Source organism: Brachyhypopomus gauderio, chromosome 14 (genome assembly GCF_052324685.1).
Source record: "Brachyhypopomus gauderio isolate BG-103 chromosome 14, BGAUD_0.2, whole genome shotgun sequence".
Classification (NCBI taxonomy): Eukaryota; Metazoa; Chordata; class Actinopteri; order Gymnotiformes; family Hypopomidae; genus Brachyhypopomus; species Brachyhypopomus gauderio.
In genome coordinates this window covers 9,951,235-9,969,267 of record NC_135224.1, presented here as the reverse complement: position 1 = coordinate 9,969,267, position 18,033 = coordinate 9,951,235, and the positions used below count along the sequence as shown (strand labels likewise).

The 18,033-nt window shown below is 43.8% G+C and overlaps 1 protein-coding gene across 1 annotated transcript; it reads left to right on the top strand.

Annotated features, from left to right (window-relative positions):
- Positions 1-539: 539 nt before the first annotated feature.
- sec24d (SEC24 homolog D, COPII coat complex component) lies at positions 540-17,375 on the top strand. Its single transcript, XM_076972780.1, has 23 exons — positions 540-712; positions 1,831-2,010; positions 2,547-2,649; positions 2,758-2,903; positions 3,010-3,279; positions 3,537-3,676; positions 3,840-3,951; positions 4,127-4,254; positions 6,686-6,824; positions 7,018-7,133; positions 8,518-8,642; positions 12,517-12,708; positions 13,156-13,249; positions 13,527-13,643; positions 13,756-13,926; positions 14,144-14,240; positions 14,342-14,487; positions 14,577-14,715; positions 14,814-14,932; positions 15,067-15,246; positions 15,355-15,546; positions 15,891-15,980; positions 16,176-17,375. Exons 2-23 carry the CDS (start codon positions 1,860-1,862, stop codon positions 16,314-16,316), a joined length of 3,108 nt encoding a protein of 1,035 aa, XP_076828895.1. The 5' UTR covers positions 540-712; positions 1,831-1,859; the 3' UTR covers positions 16,317-17,375.
- The last annotated feature ends 658 nt before the right edge of the window (positions 17,376-18,033 follow it).

Sequence of the window (18,033 nt, the reverse complement as noted above, 5' to 3'; positions counted from 1 at the left end):
ACAATCATAATAAAACTTTTGATTATGACAGCACATGTAAACTAAATCATCACGTAACGCTTTAATTGTGCCCATGGGAAAAATATACAAATTTATACAAATATGAAACACAAACTGAACTACAGTATAACGTCTTGGTTATGTTAAGGTTAGTGTTGGATTAACCTGTATTTAGTGGTATTCAGTAAGCCTACATTTTGGCTATAGCTCGTATGTGACATTTTGTCGTCTACCTCATTGTTACTTCCTACACCAGTTTTTTACGTTAATGCTGCAAAGTTACAAATACATCTGCTAGTAACACGAAATTATGACGATCAGATCAGTAAATTGTTTTTTTAATGTATTGTTTTATATGCTAGATTAGACTTTATATATTTGTTTTAGCTTTGAGTGTAAGCGTAACACCTCGACATTCTTAGACACTTTCTTAAGAGTGAGACGTAATGTAATTAATGTATTAAATGTAATATCCGAGTTCTCATTCAGGGTTTTATCCTCTGCTCCAACACAGTAGGATGGTTCTGCTACGCACGTCTGCATCCGTGCTGACGTGTAGTGGTTCCCATCACTGCGCGCATGCGCAGAGGAAGCAGCGAACCAACACTAGCGCGTACGCGGACACCGGTGCCGTGAGTTTGACGTGGCATTCCCGTTACGCTATTTCAGATTGACTCTAGAAAGGCCGCTCGGCGTTGTTTTCACCTTCCAGGTAAGTTTTCCTGCCTATTAATACTGGACACACGGCTCATTCATTTTAGGCAGTGTAAGATTAGCCGTCGTATTCACCTTATGCATTTCAGTAGTACGTAATTAGGAAAGTTTAAGGCGTTTGCTTATTTCCGTCTGTGAAAGATAGCGTACTTCGACTCGCCACTACCGACAAACAGTTAACAACACTGAAAAGTCTGATTTTCTCCGTATATTCGTGTTCGTGCGTGTACAAAACGCTTTTAATAATAACCGCATATACATGGCATTGTTGTTTAAACGTGAACCGGGCTTAAACACGTCTTTGACGTGGCAGTCCTGCCAAAACGATGCTCTGTTTAGGCGTTGAAGTTGACCGACAGCCTGATTACATCTGCTGTTTCATACCAGAAAACACGTTCATTATGCATAGCGAATGGTTTTGGCAAGGATAAACTTTACATAGTGTGTGTGTGGGCCTTCGCTCAGCTAATGGCCACTTGATAATGTGTGAAACATCTACACACTCACTACAAGCTTGAGGACTCTGTTCAAATAGGAATTAACAGATTTTTTAAATTTACGATGAATGTAAAATGCTTTGGCAGATGCTTATGTTAATGGAAATGTGTTACTTGGTTTATGAGTAATGAGGGTTGCATCTGTAGCTGCACTGGTGGACCTGAATTTAAAACCAATTCACATGCCTGCGGTTAACACGAGATATTAAGTCTGTACTAAAAACAACAGAGAAGATGATCCACAATTACACCTCACCACCAAACTGAAAATCACTTAATGTTGGCAAAGAGACTGACAAGCGATGTTGGTAATATTCCAGCCATTATCTCTGAATAGTCCACTGGTGAAAGCCTCTCGTGCACATCACCAAGAGTTGTCACGAGATCTAGTGTGAGCAGAGCTGGAGCAATTCAGCAGGTTGTAATTTAAGAGTAGAGATGGAATAACGTGTTTCTTAGTCAAGCTGTAGAGTCATCGACGTTGCAACACGGGGAGAGCATCAGCTGTGAGGGTAGAGCGTATCCCTAAGTGGCGGTGTAATACCTGGGCATTATATGTTCAAACCTGAACATGCATTCAAAATACAGGTTGCTCACTACAGGTTGCTGTTCTTCTCAGAGTCTGGAATGAACAGATCCTAACGGAAGATGAGCCAGCAGGGTTTCGTGGCTACGCCGCCTTACTCCCAGGCCCAGCCCGGAATGGGGGGATACCCCACTGGGTTTGGGCCACCACCTCCACAGTCTCACTATGGGCACTACGGAGCCCCAGCACAGCCCTTTGGATCACAGCCTGCAGGTACACTGAAGCTCCCCTGGTCGCGTGCTGACTTCAGTCAGACAAGTCTTGTCTTGTGCTTACACATTTGAGGTGTCGCCGTGCAAAGGAGCTTCATACAAGTTAGCTGTGCTTACAGTGGTTATTTTGAAATGTGCTTACGGTAGTTATTTCAAAATGTATTCATTAAAGTTGATGTATGATGATGACTCGAGCACCTAGAGCACCTATTTTATTTCCCTTCCTCTGCAGATATTTACATATTTATGTAAATATTACATAATTATATTTACATATTCACATATTTCACTTCCTAGAATGTTAACTATATACTTAAAAAGCACTCCCATGATGTATAAAAAATTTCTCTTTAATATTTCCCCATGCTGAATGAGTTGGTCAGCATTTTTAAGCCTGTAATCTGTTAGCTTTTCACTTTGTCTCAGCGTAGCCTAATCGCTAAGTGCTAGAAAAGTTGTCATTTTGGATTTTAATAGACAGCATTCCATTGGTGACCTGGTCATTGTCTTATGGCCCTTCCCATGAATGTGTTCTAGGTGTGCTCAAGCCCACAACACCATCTCCTCCTGGGATGCCTCCACCTCCTGTGTCTGGCCAGTATGGGCCGGCCATCCAGCAGAATGGCGCACACCCTCAGAAGTAACTTGACACTGCCCTCAGTTTGCAGAGTTTTGTCTGTGGTGTTTTCTGAGATGAGTGCTCTGGAGATTTGATGTCAGTGTCAGTTAAGCTTTTTCCTACCTTTAGGTATCCACCCCTTTCTGCAGTCTCCGCCCCCGACATGTCTCCCTATGGACAGCCCCCTCACCGACCATACCACAGCATGCCACAGGCCACGCCTCCAGCTCAGCAGCTCACTAATCAGATGAGTGCAATGAACATTGGTGGATATGGTAGGCGTACTGACTCTCTTATTCATTTTAGCTATTACCTGCACTTTGTAATGGAACACGCATGCTGACTTGTTCTCTTAACATGTACCGATTTTTCTTTATCTAGCCCAAAACCCCATTCAGACTCCTCAGTCACCCACCAACTCGGCAGCACCACAGTCTTTCCAAATGTCTCCACCAGCGCCAATGGGACACCCACCCTTGTCTCCACCGGGCTCTCAGCTTCCTCCCGTAAGTGCATGTCCACCAATGGCTGCTAGCCCGCCCGTGGGTGCTCCACCAATGGGAATGCCTAACTCTCAGCCTGGCTCTCCCCTCATGGGCGGAGGTGGATTCCAGCCACAGCCGGGACCTCAGGGGTTTCCTCAGCAGCCAGGTAAAAGGGGACTTGATACTTTCACAAATACGATCTTTCAGTGTCAGTGCAAATGTAGCATGCCATGTTGGGATCATGTACTGTATGTTGTACCTGGGACGCCGTGTGATTAATGTGTCATCAACATTCAGTCCCCATCATAAGCACTGTTATATACTTGGATATTGCATAATTATGATCAGATAACAGCCATGTCTGATAATATACGAACGAGGTGAGGTGGATTCTTTGTCACCCAAGTGCTGCTGTTCTTGCAGGATCATATGGTGGCCAGGGGCCAGGGCCTCAGATGGCAGGGCCACAGGCAGGGGCTTTCCCTGGGGCCTATCCTGGAGGTGCTGCCCATATGGCTGGACCTCCTCAAAAGAAACTGGACCCTGACTCCATACCCAGCACAGTAAGAACACTGTAATAGATATATATTATCAATTAATGTTTTCATGTAACTTAACATTTTTAGTCCACGGAGCCATGCAGAATCTGTATAATGTCTAATTTTGTGGACATAGGAAATCCTGTATGCTCTGCTCCCTAAAATGATGTTGCTCTTTGCTACACAGACTCAAGTGATCGAGGATGACCAGGTAAAGAGAGGTGGTCAGCTCTACACCACAAACCTCCGGGGTCAGGTGCCCCCACTGGTCACAACCAGTTTCACAGTCCAGGATCAAGGTGAGTTCTGTGACTCTTTGCTATGACTCTCTGATCCAGCTAGAACCATTTGAAGAGCTTCATTAATTATAATAATTAAATAAATGGTTAAAAACTTTTAAACCGTTTCAAGCTAACCTACCTCAAAGTTCAAAATAACCTACTGTTAGGATAAATTGTTTTACTGTTGTTGCAGGAAATGCTAGCCCCAGGTTTATGCGCTGCACCACCTACTCGTTCCCTTGTACCTCAGACCTTGCCAAGCAGTGCCAGGTGCCTCTGGCCACCATCATCAAACCTTTAGCCACTGTGCCCAAGAATGAAGTACGTAGTTGCTCGTCAGTGGTTCTCATGTTTACCTCAAACTGGTTTTTGTTGAAGTTGGTCAAAAAGAAAGTGTACATCATCAGATCATAACTACTACTACTATCATTACTATTACCACTAGTACTAATATTACCACCATTACTAATACTATAACCACCATTACCAGTGTTGGTAACGTTACTTTAAAAAAGTAATTAGTTATAGTTACTAACTACTTGTTCAAAAAAGTAACTGAGTTAGTAACTGAATTACTCTATAATAAAAGTAACTCGGTACCAGGGAAAGTAACTATTTGCATTACAGTAAAAAAAAGTTATATGCCAATGAATAAGGATTTTTTTGAAAAAGCAGTTTTCACAGTCAGTTGAAATGAGTAGATCATAAAGGTGTTTAACTTTTGATATTTATTGCACATCAATAGATCAGTGCAGGATAAAATCCTTTAATATCCCAAATCTTTGAGGGAAAAAAAGCAAAAGTAAACAGTTGCACTATATAAAGTGCATTTACATCTATCAAATTAAATTACATTCTCTCAACCTGAGACAACTGGTTTGTTCACAACAGAAGTAAACTTAACAATTAAACCTCTATTCTTAATTAAATAAATCAAATACTCAGTCTGGTAGACATTCAGGAACTTCAAGTATTTTCTTAAATAATGTTTATATTGCCACCTTGAAAATGCAAATTTTTCTTTGGCTTGCTCCTGACTCGCCATTTCTGCCTCTTCTCCATTTGTGTTGTGTGTCACTGGAGTGCTTTGGCACGCGTGTAACAACACTGGCTCTGATTGGCTACCATAACGCTGCCTTAGCCAATCGCTTACTGACTTGTTAAGTTAAACAGGTGTTATGCCGAGAACTGTGACCTATCGAGATCCGTTACTCCTCACTAGCCTGGGCAGCGGTCCGCTCGCATTACTGTTAGTATATCAATATATAGTAACACACCACTTTTAATGACCAGTAACGTCAACGGCGTTGTAACGACAGGAAAAGTATTTAATTATTTTATCTCGTTACTGACAAAATGACGTCGTTACCTAACGCTGTTATTTTTAACTGCGTTATTCGCAACACTGACCATTACTAATGGTTACATAATCAGATCATAAGTACTACTACCATCATTACTATTACTAATATTACCACTAATACTATAACCACCATTACTAATTACTGTTACCACTACTACCACCACCATTACTACTATTACCTCCATTACTATTACTACTAGTGCTACTACCACCACCATTACTACTATTACCTCCATTACTATTACTACTAGTGCTACTACCATTGCTACTACTAGTACCACCATTTCTATTACCATCACATTTGATAGTATGATGACTTTGTTCCATCAGCTCTGTTTGGTTGAAGTTTGCAGGTGTTGTGTGGTCTTGGAGTCTTATTTCAGTCACTCTCACCATTCTGAACGTGACAGCTCTGTGCCTTGGGGCCTTTTTAGGAAATGTTATTGTGTTCTGACTGAAGAGCCTAATTAGTCTAACGCTCAGTGTCTGGGGAACACGTCAGATGAAAGGTTTCCAGCTCTGTCAATAAAGAGCCCAGATAAATCGGGCTTGCATCCCACTCTTTTGGCACTAGCCACAGGTCAAAAGAAGATGCACAGGGATTTTGTTTTTAGACTGTAGCCATATTACATAATTAGGCACTCATTCCACAGTTATGGCAGTCATGGTCTGGCGGTTAGGGAGCTGGTCTTATGACTGGAGGGGTCGTAGGTTTGATTCCCAGGCCCCAGGCCAGGACTGAAGTGCTCTTGAGCAAGGCACTTAACCCCAACTGCTCCCCGGGCACCGGGCAAACTCACTGCACTGATGGCTAAATGCAGAGGACAAATTTCATTTGGGGAAAAAATCACAATTGACAATATGGCAACTTAACTTGTAGCCACATTACAACCCCACTGTATATTATGCACGCGTAGGGATGCCAGGTGAACCCTTTTGACCCGCCTTTTGTAAACACAGGGCTTGGGAGACATTCAGAGCACACATCGTCAGGGCTTGCAGTTCTGTTCACGTTCCCTTTGGCCTTGCCTGGCCCAGCTCGGTTTCATCTCGGAAATGTGCCCCGCGTGACGATCCTTTAAAACAAGTGATGTTAATCAGCTGCATGTCTTCCAACCTCATCTGAAAGATGCCCTCCCCCAATTTTTTAAAGCAGAGAACAGCCTATTCCAATTAGTTCTGCATCTGCTCCTTACGCTTATGATTGCAACTTAGTAACCAAATATAAGAAACATGTGCGTGTGGATAAATGCCTCATAGACTGCATTACAGGCAGCGGTACCTCATATGCTACATCATATACAGTGAACATAAGCACAGAGAGAGCGAGCGTCGCAGTTCAAAGCGATAAACGTATGTCATTGTCTCTGTTCTGTTTGTCTTGGCCAGGCGCCCCTGTATATGGTAAATCATGGGGAGGCAGGGCCCATACGCTGCAACCGCTGTAAGGCCTACATGTGCCCTTTCATGATGTTCATCGACGGCGGCCGCCGGTACCAGTGTGGGTTCTGCAACTGCGTTAATGAGGGTGGGTGCCACACCGTGACCTTTGACTGACGATACACTGCACAGGATTTAAATATTTCCAGTTCAAGGTTGTAGAATGAGGATAAATGTGTGTTTCGGGTAGATTAGGCAAAGAAAGTAAAACAAATGAGCAAGCAAAGGGAAAAACAACAACAACAACAACAACAACAACTGTGTTCTCACCCTCCTCCCAGTTCCTGTCCAGTACTTCCAGCATCTGGACCACATGGGCCGTAGACTGGACCTGTATGAAAGGCCTGAGCTGTCCCTGGGTTCTTATGAGTTTACCGCTACTCTGGATTACTGCAAGGTAACGCTCTCCTCCAAATGAGGCCTCACACATGGGGGATTGATTAAATATGACTTGTTATTAGATTTCAAGAGAACCTCAGTGTCTCTGAGGTTCTGTTTATATCTAATAATAGATAATATGTGATGTCACTCATGTCTCCCACACTATTATAATGATGAAGCTTTGCAGAAATGCGTTCTGGCTGATCTAGGGCACATTTTAGCATGGACAGTGAAAACTGTTTATGAACGTAGAATGTGACAAATACGTTGGACGTCAAAAATGTTGGGTGTTTTTGTGGATTACATCTGATATTGATGAGCAAATCTCAACAAAAGGGATTCAGACAAGAAAACATCTGAGGAAACGGTTGGTTCCTTTGATTCTGCTGCAAGTGGTTGGAATGTTCCAGAAGGGAGCTGAAAGGACCTCATTTCTTGGCTGTCACAGCCATTTTTATTCAAGGCTGGGTAATTAAATCTTAGGCCCAAATACTGTAGCAGTCTTCACTATATACTGAGTTCAGGTAATTGCATGTTTGATTTGTTAGTAAAGTACATTTTTGTCAGTTTAGATGTTAATACACTTATATATTTGTCTTGTTAGAGTTTGAAGCTCCATGAAGGATATTTGCTGAAGTAATCTGTTTAGGTTTTTTTTTTTTGTTGTTGTTGCTGTCAACAATTGTAGATTGATTCCTTTAGCAGTTGTGCCGTTAAAACAAACTCTGCAACAAATCTAAAAAAAGACTAGTCAAGAACTTGGGTATGCTCTCTTCTCTTAAGCCCTCAATTCAGGCTCACCCCACTTCTGTTGGCCCTAGCTGTCTGTCTCTCTCTTCCTCTCTGCTGTTTAATGTTTAGAGTTTGAATGTTTAGAGTTCTGCTCCAGTCCTGCATTAAACACAAAACCTTGGAGGTGGTGCCTGCTGCACCCCGTTACCCAGGAAACAAAACAGTGTGCGTTCAGGTCTCCTCCCACTGTTCCTGTGATAAGAACGGCGAGGCTGGAATGCACATGGTCCGACGGCTTTAGCTCTGCCCACGCTCACCCACATTTGGCCTTAACAATCTCCGTATTTAGGTGCCTTAACACAGATGGGGCAAACATGTTTGCAAAACATTGAATAACGGTTAAGAACATTTATTAAGTAGTGTAGTTGTGTACAGGAGCCTAAAAGGTTCTGTGTTCTTTGTGATCAGCAGTAGACCTGCAAACCGGATCTTAGAACTGTAATGTCCCCGATGGTGCCAAAGCCAGTTATAATGTATTTTACAGAATGCATTACACATGTGCACTGGGCCGGTGTGAAGGTGTAGCTACTGTGTTTATATGTGGTCTTTTTTATATATATATATATCTCGCCAGCAGTTTTATGATAGCCTTCTTTCACCTTCCTCAGAACAATAAGCATCCCAATCCCCCAGCCTACATCTTCATGATCGATGTCTCCTACAACAACATAAAGAGTGGCCTTGTCAAACTGATATGTGATGAACTGAAGACCCTGTTGGATCATCTTCCAAAGTAAGTGAGAGGACTCTTTCTTTTTTACTGTTGTTGGTTACAGCTGTTTTTTTGGTCGAGCCGTCCAGACAGGCTGGCGTATGTAGCAGTGGGTTTCACTACAATGCACAACGTTTTGTATGTCAAGGATATTTGTTACTATAGGTAACAAGTATTACTCATTCCTTGAGTGCAGCTTCAGTTCACTTTGCTGACCTTTTTTGCTTTAGTATCGAGCTGTTCACGATGGGTTACCTCACACCATCATGATCTTTACCTCCTCCTGCACTTCATCATGGACCTAGGCTTCTCAACCTTAACCATGCAGGGTCTGCTTTTCTAACAGCGGCCCAGCGTTGTTCATGCAGCGACGCGTATCCTGTGGTTGGCTGTGTGTCGAGCGTTGGTGTCGTCTCCACGCTCCTTGGTGCACTCCTGCTGCTGAAAACCCTCCGTGTCCTGCCAACTCGTCCCAGGTGGTACGGGGGTGCATCACGGCGGTCGTCTGCTCGAAACTCGACCCGATCCAATAGGACACAGCACCTGGGTTCCATGCCAAATATGGTCACAAGAACTAAAGTTTAAAAAAAGAAAAAGAAAGAAAAGAAGAAAAGGGCGAAAAAAAAAAGTGAAAGGGCATCGAGAAATAAAGCAAAACAAACACAAACCCCCACGCAGCTGAGCGTTTAGTACCTCATCGTTTGACTATTCCTGCCTCCGAGGTTTTTTTTCCTTTTTCTTTTTGTTTTTTTCGCGGCCCGTCGGAGGAAGGCGGAGGAAGGCGGAGGTGTGTCGTGGTGTCTGCTGCAGTGCCACGGCGAGCCCGGGGGCATCAAGCCATCCATGTCTTTCCCTTTGGCCCGCAGCATGGTGGCCTCCTGATCCGGGAGCGAGCACGTCTCTGCTGCGAAACGACGTTTGCCTCCTCCGGCAGCTCCTGCAGATAAGTCCATATTTGTTTGGAAAGCTGACCTCACCCCAAAAGCACTCCGGTAGTGCACTCCAAATAAGCCTGCGGTATTAAATCTGATTTCTCCCCTCCGTTGCTGGCTTTGCTCACTAGAGTGCTTGTACTTAATGAAAACCATATTGAACACCCAACATCTTTATGTGGTTTGGTTTACCATGCCCCGAGACCCAAAGAAAGAAACAGGACTTTAGCAAGGGCAGACAGCTGGGAGGTGAAGCTGGTGGTAGTACCTCCTTATGTCGACGGTGCCATTTCTCATCTGGACTCGTGCCTGAAAACATGTGCTGAGCTGATATTAGGCTGATCTTCCCAGTTTTGGAGTTGTATTGGTTCTGAATCTGTTCTTTGTGTGGATAATGACAGGAATGGCCCGTGGACCCATGTGAGTCCAGCCAGTTGCATGTTTTACAATCTTGTAAATGACAAAGGCCAGAGAGAACTACACATCACGGACACAGATGTCTGTTGCATTTGGAAACCTTTTACTTTCTTACATGAAGAGCTCAAATTTTTCCTTAAGAAAAATACAAAATGTGTGGATGACTCCTATATCATGCACAGGGATTAGCCTCACAGAATTGGAGCGAGTGTACACTTAACATCTTGAACTTCAGGTAGTCTAAATCTAATAAATCAAATTTATACTGCAAGAAGACATTTTGAGATCAATTTTGGAGCAGGTATGGAACTGTAACGTGACATTTTTTGCTTTCTAGATGGTGGTGAGTGAGTGTGTGTACTTTTGACTTTTGCTCTCTGCTTCAGTGATAAGGCAGGAGAGATAAGAACGGTTTGTAATTGAAAACATACAAGAGACATCACCTTGTGTTTCACTCTCCTAGTGTTATTTTTAACTTTGCTACACAGCAAATTTTACTAGATCATATAAAACTAGCTTGTATGTGCTCTGGCTTTCTGATGCTTTGGGCATGTTGTTCTAATGGTCCATCTAAATTGGAGAGAGTCAAATCCAAGAACGACCTTTCAATCCAAAAACTACTTATCCAAAATGACCTCATTCCTTTTGTCACTCTTTTTTTACATTTTCACATTGGCTCACGTGGGCTTTCGAGCACTGATTTATGTTAAGGAAGTGGCTTTCGACACTACAAATACACAAAGCTATCTGAACGATAACATCTCTCTGAAGAAAACATTTCTCTTGTGTAACTTTGAACCTGACTTCAAATCTGACATCATATTGACAAATAGTTCAGTGTACATTGCCCTGTCCACTGTTTCTAAGGCCTTATAGAACCCAAGATACTTTAGAGCCATGAAAATATATCCCAGAAATCTAGCTGCCTTACTGTATGTGGAAAAATATATATATTCTGGTTAGATGTGATCAAAACACCAGTAGATTTGAGTTCACTAAAGTAATTTGGTGTCTAAATGTTTGCTATTGCCACAAGATGTTGACATATTTTATGGAATTGCCTAGAGATTTGATGTATCCGATTTGGGTCAATATTAGGAGAAAATACCAGATCGGATATCGGTGAAACTTTTAAGGAAGCTGATCCAATACCATCCGAAATCGAGAATACCACAGCAGTGCTTTAGAGCAGCTAGCTTGGAGATGCTTTACAGGCTGCCTAGTTTGAGCAGGTGACCTGATTACAGTTGCGCTAGTTTAAGTGCTGTCCTTTATTTATTTTTTCTTCCGTAGTGTTTTCTTCACTTTACCGATTAAAAAACGCATAATATTCAAATGCAAATATTTGTGCATTCTCTCATCTGTGCTTATTTCCATTGTATTAACCCAGTGTGGAGAACGGGTCATCTTGACTTCTAGTGAGGGAATTTAAATAAAACAAAATAACATTTTAGCACTGTCCAATGTATCTGCAAACAACGCTGATTTGTTTATTAAAGGAAAGGAAGTTCATTTCGTGGAATAGAGAAAGAGCAACAAAACCCTGAGCAACTGATTCGGTATGGGCAAGGAATAGCCAAAGACGTAAAGCATACTGCTTCTCAAATTCACAAATGAGATTACTCCGTGGCTTTAGTATATTTAAACTGGATGACCAAACGGAACAACCGCTGTTTGCCATCAGCTGATGGAGTATTAAGGTGGGCTGGACATTTTGTATAAGCTGGAGAATGAACTAACTCAGTCTGGGTTTTTTTGGCTAGGAAGTACTGTATAGCCATCTTGTAATTTTTTTAAGCAGAGGTTGAGGGGGGAGAGAGAAAGAGGGAGCGAGAGAACGGGTAGCTTCTGTCTGTTCACTTAAGTGCCCGGGATGCGTTTGGTGTGTAGCGGGTAGCTCAGCGATTTACTGCTGAAATTCACAAAAAACAATTATAAGGTCAATATTAAATTGACATGGAGTTACAAATGCATTCATTGACATTAGACAAACTATATAGTTCAACCGTAGAGCAGAGAGGAAGAGAGAGAATGTGTGTGGGTGAGTATATTATAGCTGAGGACAAAGAAGGTGATGATGACTGGCGATATGTCTCAATAAGAGGGACCCTGATTGGAAGGCAATAGAAAAAAAACTAAGTGCTTTAGTGTTGCAAAAACTCCAAACATCTGATCCACAGTGTTTTTTATTGAAAAATATTTGTATTGATATTGGGTGACACTCAAAGGCATGATAACAGTAGTGGGTTGGTGCTGAAAAATTGGTCTTGTGCAGGTCAAGTCATCCAAGGACACCCACACTATAAGCTTAGGTCTATGTAATTAAAAATGGCACTGCAACAGGCTTCAGACATCATACTTTGTTCTAATAATAATCATGTATGCCATATTTACAATTACACAATACAGTGTGCTTCAGAAGTAACACCTGTGCCTTTCTTTTCCCGTCTAACTCATCTTGAGCTCCAGGATGATGTCTGGACAATCCCTGATCTAAAATTTGTCTCGCGCATATTGATGGTTCTCTGGGACGTTTGGTTTTTCAGAGAGGAGGGGGCCGAGGGTTCAGTCATCAAGGTGGGCTTCGTCACCTACAACAAGATCCTGCACTTCTACAATGTGAACAGTGCGCTGGCCCAGCCTCAGATGATGGTGGTCTCAGATGTGGCCGAGATGTTTGTGCCGCTGCTCGACGGATTCCTGGTCAACTTTCAGGAGTCGAGAGGCGTCATTAACAAGTAGGGTTTTAAAAGCCTTCGTTACTTTAAGATGTTAGATACATTAAGTAGACATGTGTTGTGAAGCTTGCAAAAATCATTATGAAGGAAGTCTGTTTAGTGCAGTATCCTAACACGGAGGAGAAATGTATGATTATAATGGTGATTGTTGAATCTTAAATGTTTCTGGGCAGTATTGAAGTATAATACTGTTAATATGTTGTAGGGCTCTAAAACACAACTTTTTTTGTTAAAAGCAATACTTTCTTTGCATGCCTTAGTAGATAAGAGACAGGAATGTAATCTCCCTCAAAGCCAATACTAAACTGGCCAGTACTAAATAATATCAAACAAGAGCTTCCTGTGTCAAAGCTGTTAAAATAACAGCAATGAATATCACTTGGAATAGACATAGCATATTATTTTTGGGAACCGTATTATTTATCTTTTTATCTTTGTCTTTTATAGCTTGTTGGATCAAATCCCAGACATGTTTGCTGACACCAACGAGAGTGAGACTGTGTTTGCTCCTGTCATCCAGGCTGGGGTGGAAGCTCTAAAGGTGGAACCAAACATCTGACATTTCACATTATGGCCCCAAAAATGATTCGGAGTACTTCACCTTTGTTTTAGCCAACCAAAGTACATATTAGAAATGGTTATGAAACAAAGCTTTACTCGGATTTCCTCGATCCAGAGTGTGGGGACTTTGAGCAACGTGGCATTTGCCACTAACCCCCAACAGCCTTTGTGCTGGCGTAAAGCGCCGGTCCTGCGCAGGAAGACCATCTCTCTCTCTCTCTCACTCTCTCACACTCTTCCTCTCCCTCTGTCCGCAGGCAGCTGAGCGCAGCGGGAAGCTCTTCATCTTCCACTCCTCTCTCCCCACGGCGGAGGCCCCGGGCAAGCTCAAGAACCGGGACGACCGCAAGCTGGTGAACACGGAGAAAGAGAAGGTGGCCCGTTAACGAACTCCACCGTTTGTTTGGTTTTCACGTGCGGCAGTTAACGTGGTTTGGCAGAAGGAAGCGTGTTTGGTGTGTGGCTAACGTGCGTGCGTGTTCTCAGACCCTGTTCCAGTCACAGCGCGGCATCTATGAGCAACTGACAAAAGAGTGTGTGAACCAGGGCTGTTGTGTGGACCTCTTCATATTCCCTAACCAGTATGTGGACTTGGCCACGATGGCTGACGTTCCCACGCACACTGGCGGCTCCGTATACAAGTACAACAACTTCCAGGTGTGTGTTTACACGGACATGGTCTCACTCACACACACACACACCATTCAAATAGGCTAGTTAAATATTCGCCCTGACCAAGTTAGCATAGATTGAAGCCACATCCCATGTGCTCCAGAGGGAAACTTTGAATTTCACCATTGCACTTGTTGTAATTCTAGTGTTGTGAAATACTGCCCCCTTGTGATCCATTCCAAAACTACACCACCCCCTTCAGGTCCAGGTAGACGGTCAACATTTCCTCAGTGATCTGAGGCGAGATGTGAAGACGTCCATTGGATTTGATGCCATAATGCGTGTACGCACCAGCACAGGTACGACAGGCACCACCCAGCAGTAAACAAGCGAATTTAATGCTCATGAAAAGCAGAGGGAGATCGGGAGAAACGATGTAACCACGAGCTGCATCCTTAAGGTTTCAGGGCCACCGACTTCTACGGCGCCATCTATATGAACAACACCACAGACGTGGAGATGGCCGCCGTGGACTGCGACAAGGCCGTCACCGTGGAGTTCAAACACGACGACACGCTCAGCGAGGACGCCGGGGCCCTTATACAGGTCAGTGCGCTCACGCTACGTACCGCGTATCCGCTAAAACCTGCAGATCCTTTACTGGGTTGTGAGGTTCTCCTGTGCTGTGCTCCCAGTGCGCCCTCCTGTACACCTCCGTCGCCGGGCACAGACGTCTGCGCGTCCACAACCTCGGCCTGGCCTGCACGTCTCAGCTGTCCGACCTCTACAAGAGCTGCGAGACCGACGCGCTGATCAACTTCTTCGCCAAGTCAGGTGACTCATCCCCTCTAACCCACCGCCTCCCATCCTGGTTCTGGATCGGCTCTGAAAGTTGTCGTTTAACCCTGCCTGTCTTTGGACCCCCCCCCCAGCATACCACGCCATGCTGGCCCAGCCCGTGAAGGTGGTCAGGGAGATTCTGGTGAAGCAGACAGCCCACATGCTGGCCTGCTACAGGAAGAACTGTGCCAGTCCCTCCGCCATGAGTCAGGTAGGAGCAACAAGAGCTCGGAGCCGGGTCGGGCCTTTAGATCCGTCCTCATGTCACAGGACCAGCAGTTTAGTTGAGTGTATTTACAGCAGTGATGTGACGAGTTTCCTTCCCTCTGCCGCTGTCGTGCGCAGCTGATCCTGCCCGACTCCATGAAGGTGTTCCCCGTGTACATGAACAGCCTGCTGAAGACCCCAACACTGGTGGGCAGCGCCGAGCTCTCCACCGACGACAGGGCCTTCCACCGCCTCTCCGTCATGGCCATGGGGGTGGAGGAGAGCCAGGTTCTGCTGTACCCTCGGCTCATTCCTGTGGTGAGGGCACACGCACACATACACACGCTCCCAGTGTGTTAGGATGTTGGACCCGGTGTGTGTTGCTTGGCTCCGGGTCACGGTAGTTCCCTCCCACCCCTCCCTCAGCACTCCATGGAGGTAGCGGGCGAGGGGGTGCCGGGCGCGGTGCGCTGCTCCGAGGAGCGCCTGACCGACACCGGGGCCTTCCTGCTGGAGAACGGCCAGCGCGTCTTCCTGTGGCTGGGCCAGGCCTGCTCCCCGGACCTGATCCAGAACCTGTTCGACGTGCCCTCCTTGGCTCACCTCGGCGCCGATGTGGTTAGAGACAGCGCCATCGCACGCACACACATACACACACCACACACTCGTGCGCAGCACATACTCGCCACGCGAAGTTGCTGAATTATGTTGCCGTCCGTTAATCTGAGCCATCGTTTGTCACCGGAATCACATTTGAGCGTTCAAAATTGTGCTGAAATTGTTCCAAGCAACACAAAATTGCTTTTGTTAGAACCGGCAGCCACTGAAGTGCAGTGGGAATGAAATTCAATAGAAGAAAAATGTTTCATCCCCTCACCACCGGTAGATATTGATAAACACACAAGAGTCCACACCAGTATCACATTCCAGTTGATCACTGACTGGTCGTAATGCAATTGCAGAGTTCGTTACCGGAGTTGGATAACGGTCACTCCAAGAAGCTTCACTCCATCATCTGTGCAATCACCCAGCAGCACTCCAGCACCATGAAGGTACAGATCCTGGTGTCCCTTCATACAGCTGTTACAGCTGAGGGGGTAACGGGGGGTCACAAGACCAAAGAGCTTCTTTAGATCAAAAACAATAGTCTAAAAAAAAAAAAGGCTGGTGTTTTAAAGCAGTCTTAAAATATTTAAAAATGAATTTTACTGATGAACGTGTGTGTGTGTGTGTGTGTGTGTGTGTAGCTGGTGATCGTGAGGCAGAAGGACCGATCAGAAATGCAGTTCCGCCAACACCTAGTGGAGGACAAAGGTCTGTATGGAGGAGCATCTTACATGGACTTCCTGTGTTACGTCCACCGGGAGATCAGACAGCTCCTCACCTAACACACACACACACTCTTATAGAGAATGTCTTAAGACAGCGCACATCTTGAACTTGATTCTCCAGAGCTGCCTTCCCGTGATGGTGCTCCCCCTACAGGACGCCCATGCTTGGTTTGTCCATTTCAATCAGATTACCAGTTTGAAGATATCTGTTCCATTCTTGATGTGTTTGTGTGTTCTGTTCCATGTTATTGTCTTCTGATGTATAACATAGGAAAAAGGACTCTGAATAATGATCTAATTATTTATTTTCTTTCTCCCTTATATATATATATCCTGTTTTTATATAAAACTATACTATATAAGGGGGTAATGAAAATGAACAAGTTTTAATATCAATGGTTATATAAACAAAAACCTCATGAAAGCAAAAAAGTTCTTTCTTTAACTTACTATGAAAGATAATGCTATCTCTATTAAATTAATAGATCATCACTGGATCAAATTAGAAAATGACTACCAAAATGGATTACCAAAATTGGCATGAGAAAAAGAATGAGAAAGTTCTATTTCTTCTCTATAGAGAGAAACCATTTGCATGCATACCACTTCAGCCTATGCTGGAACATGTTCTAGTTCGTCTTCATTTTAGAGCCAATTATACAATAACTTTGTAAACCATCAACGTTTAATTATATGAAAAAGGGGGAAAAGTAGGGGAAAAAAAAACCCTAAATAGCAGCCAAAAACAAGAACCGTGAGAATACATGGTGACTATCACATTAAATCTGCCTTAATTCTTTCTTTTTTTAATGGTACTTTGAGTTTCCTCAATATTTTATGACTTGAGCTATATTTGAAGCAATCTGGTTTATATGCAGCCGTACCTCAGGTAATCCGAGTGCGTAACCGTGGTAGCGCATGCGCAGTGGCGCTCGTGCGCCATGTACCTGACTGTAGGAACTGAAGCTGGGAGGTAGTGTAAGTTCTTTTTCTTTCCTTTTTTATTTTATGAAGGGCAGATACATTTATGGAGAACATAATGTGGCATTTAAATTTCAGCTTAAAGCCTTAAAAACATGATTAAAAGCATACCCTGAATTAGCCGGGTGAAACCGCTTTCTCTTCTTATCTTTGAGCATGCTTAACACGTTTCACGTTTAAACCTTATGAGATATGTACGATTTACAAAACATATGCAAATTAGTATGCAGACAAAAACAGTCATACACGTACATTCTGGGCCGTTTATTGAATAGGTCACAAGATGATTGTGTGCTCTAGTACCATAAGGAGATTCCAAGGGCCTGTCCCCAGTGGTCAGTGTTCAGCATGGCGACGAGCCTACATTACTAGCCCACTACCACATACCCACAGCATATATGCTGGCTCAGGTTTCCAAAGGCTGTTGGAAGAATGTCTCAGGAATGGTTGAAATGTACACCAAAAAGAATGCCAACAAATTCCAAGCCCGAGTAAGTTTGTCATATACGTTTTCTGTTTGGTTAGTTTTAATTAAACGCGGTGAGCTTCTTGGTTCGTCACAAGTTCCATGCAAGATCACGCTGAGAGTGAACCGTCAAGAGTGAACCGTCATATATGTGTATCCACTAGGTGGTGCCACGTTAATGTAATGCTATGTCAGTCACATACTGTGGACCTTTCAAGATACAGTTACGTCAATACTGGAGACTTGGGTAACTGTATGGTTACTTTCTGAAAACAGTTAACTAACTTAAGTACAAAAAATGTTTTTATTATTCAACAGCAAATCATT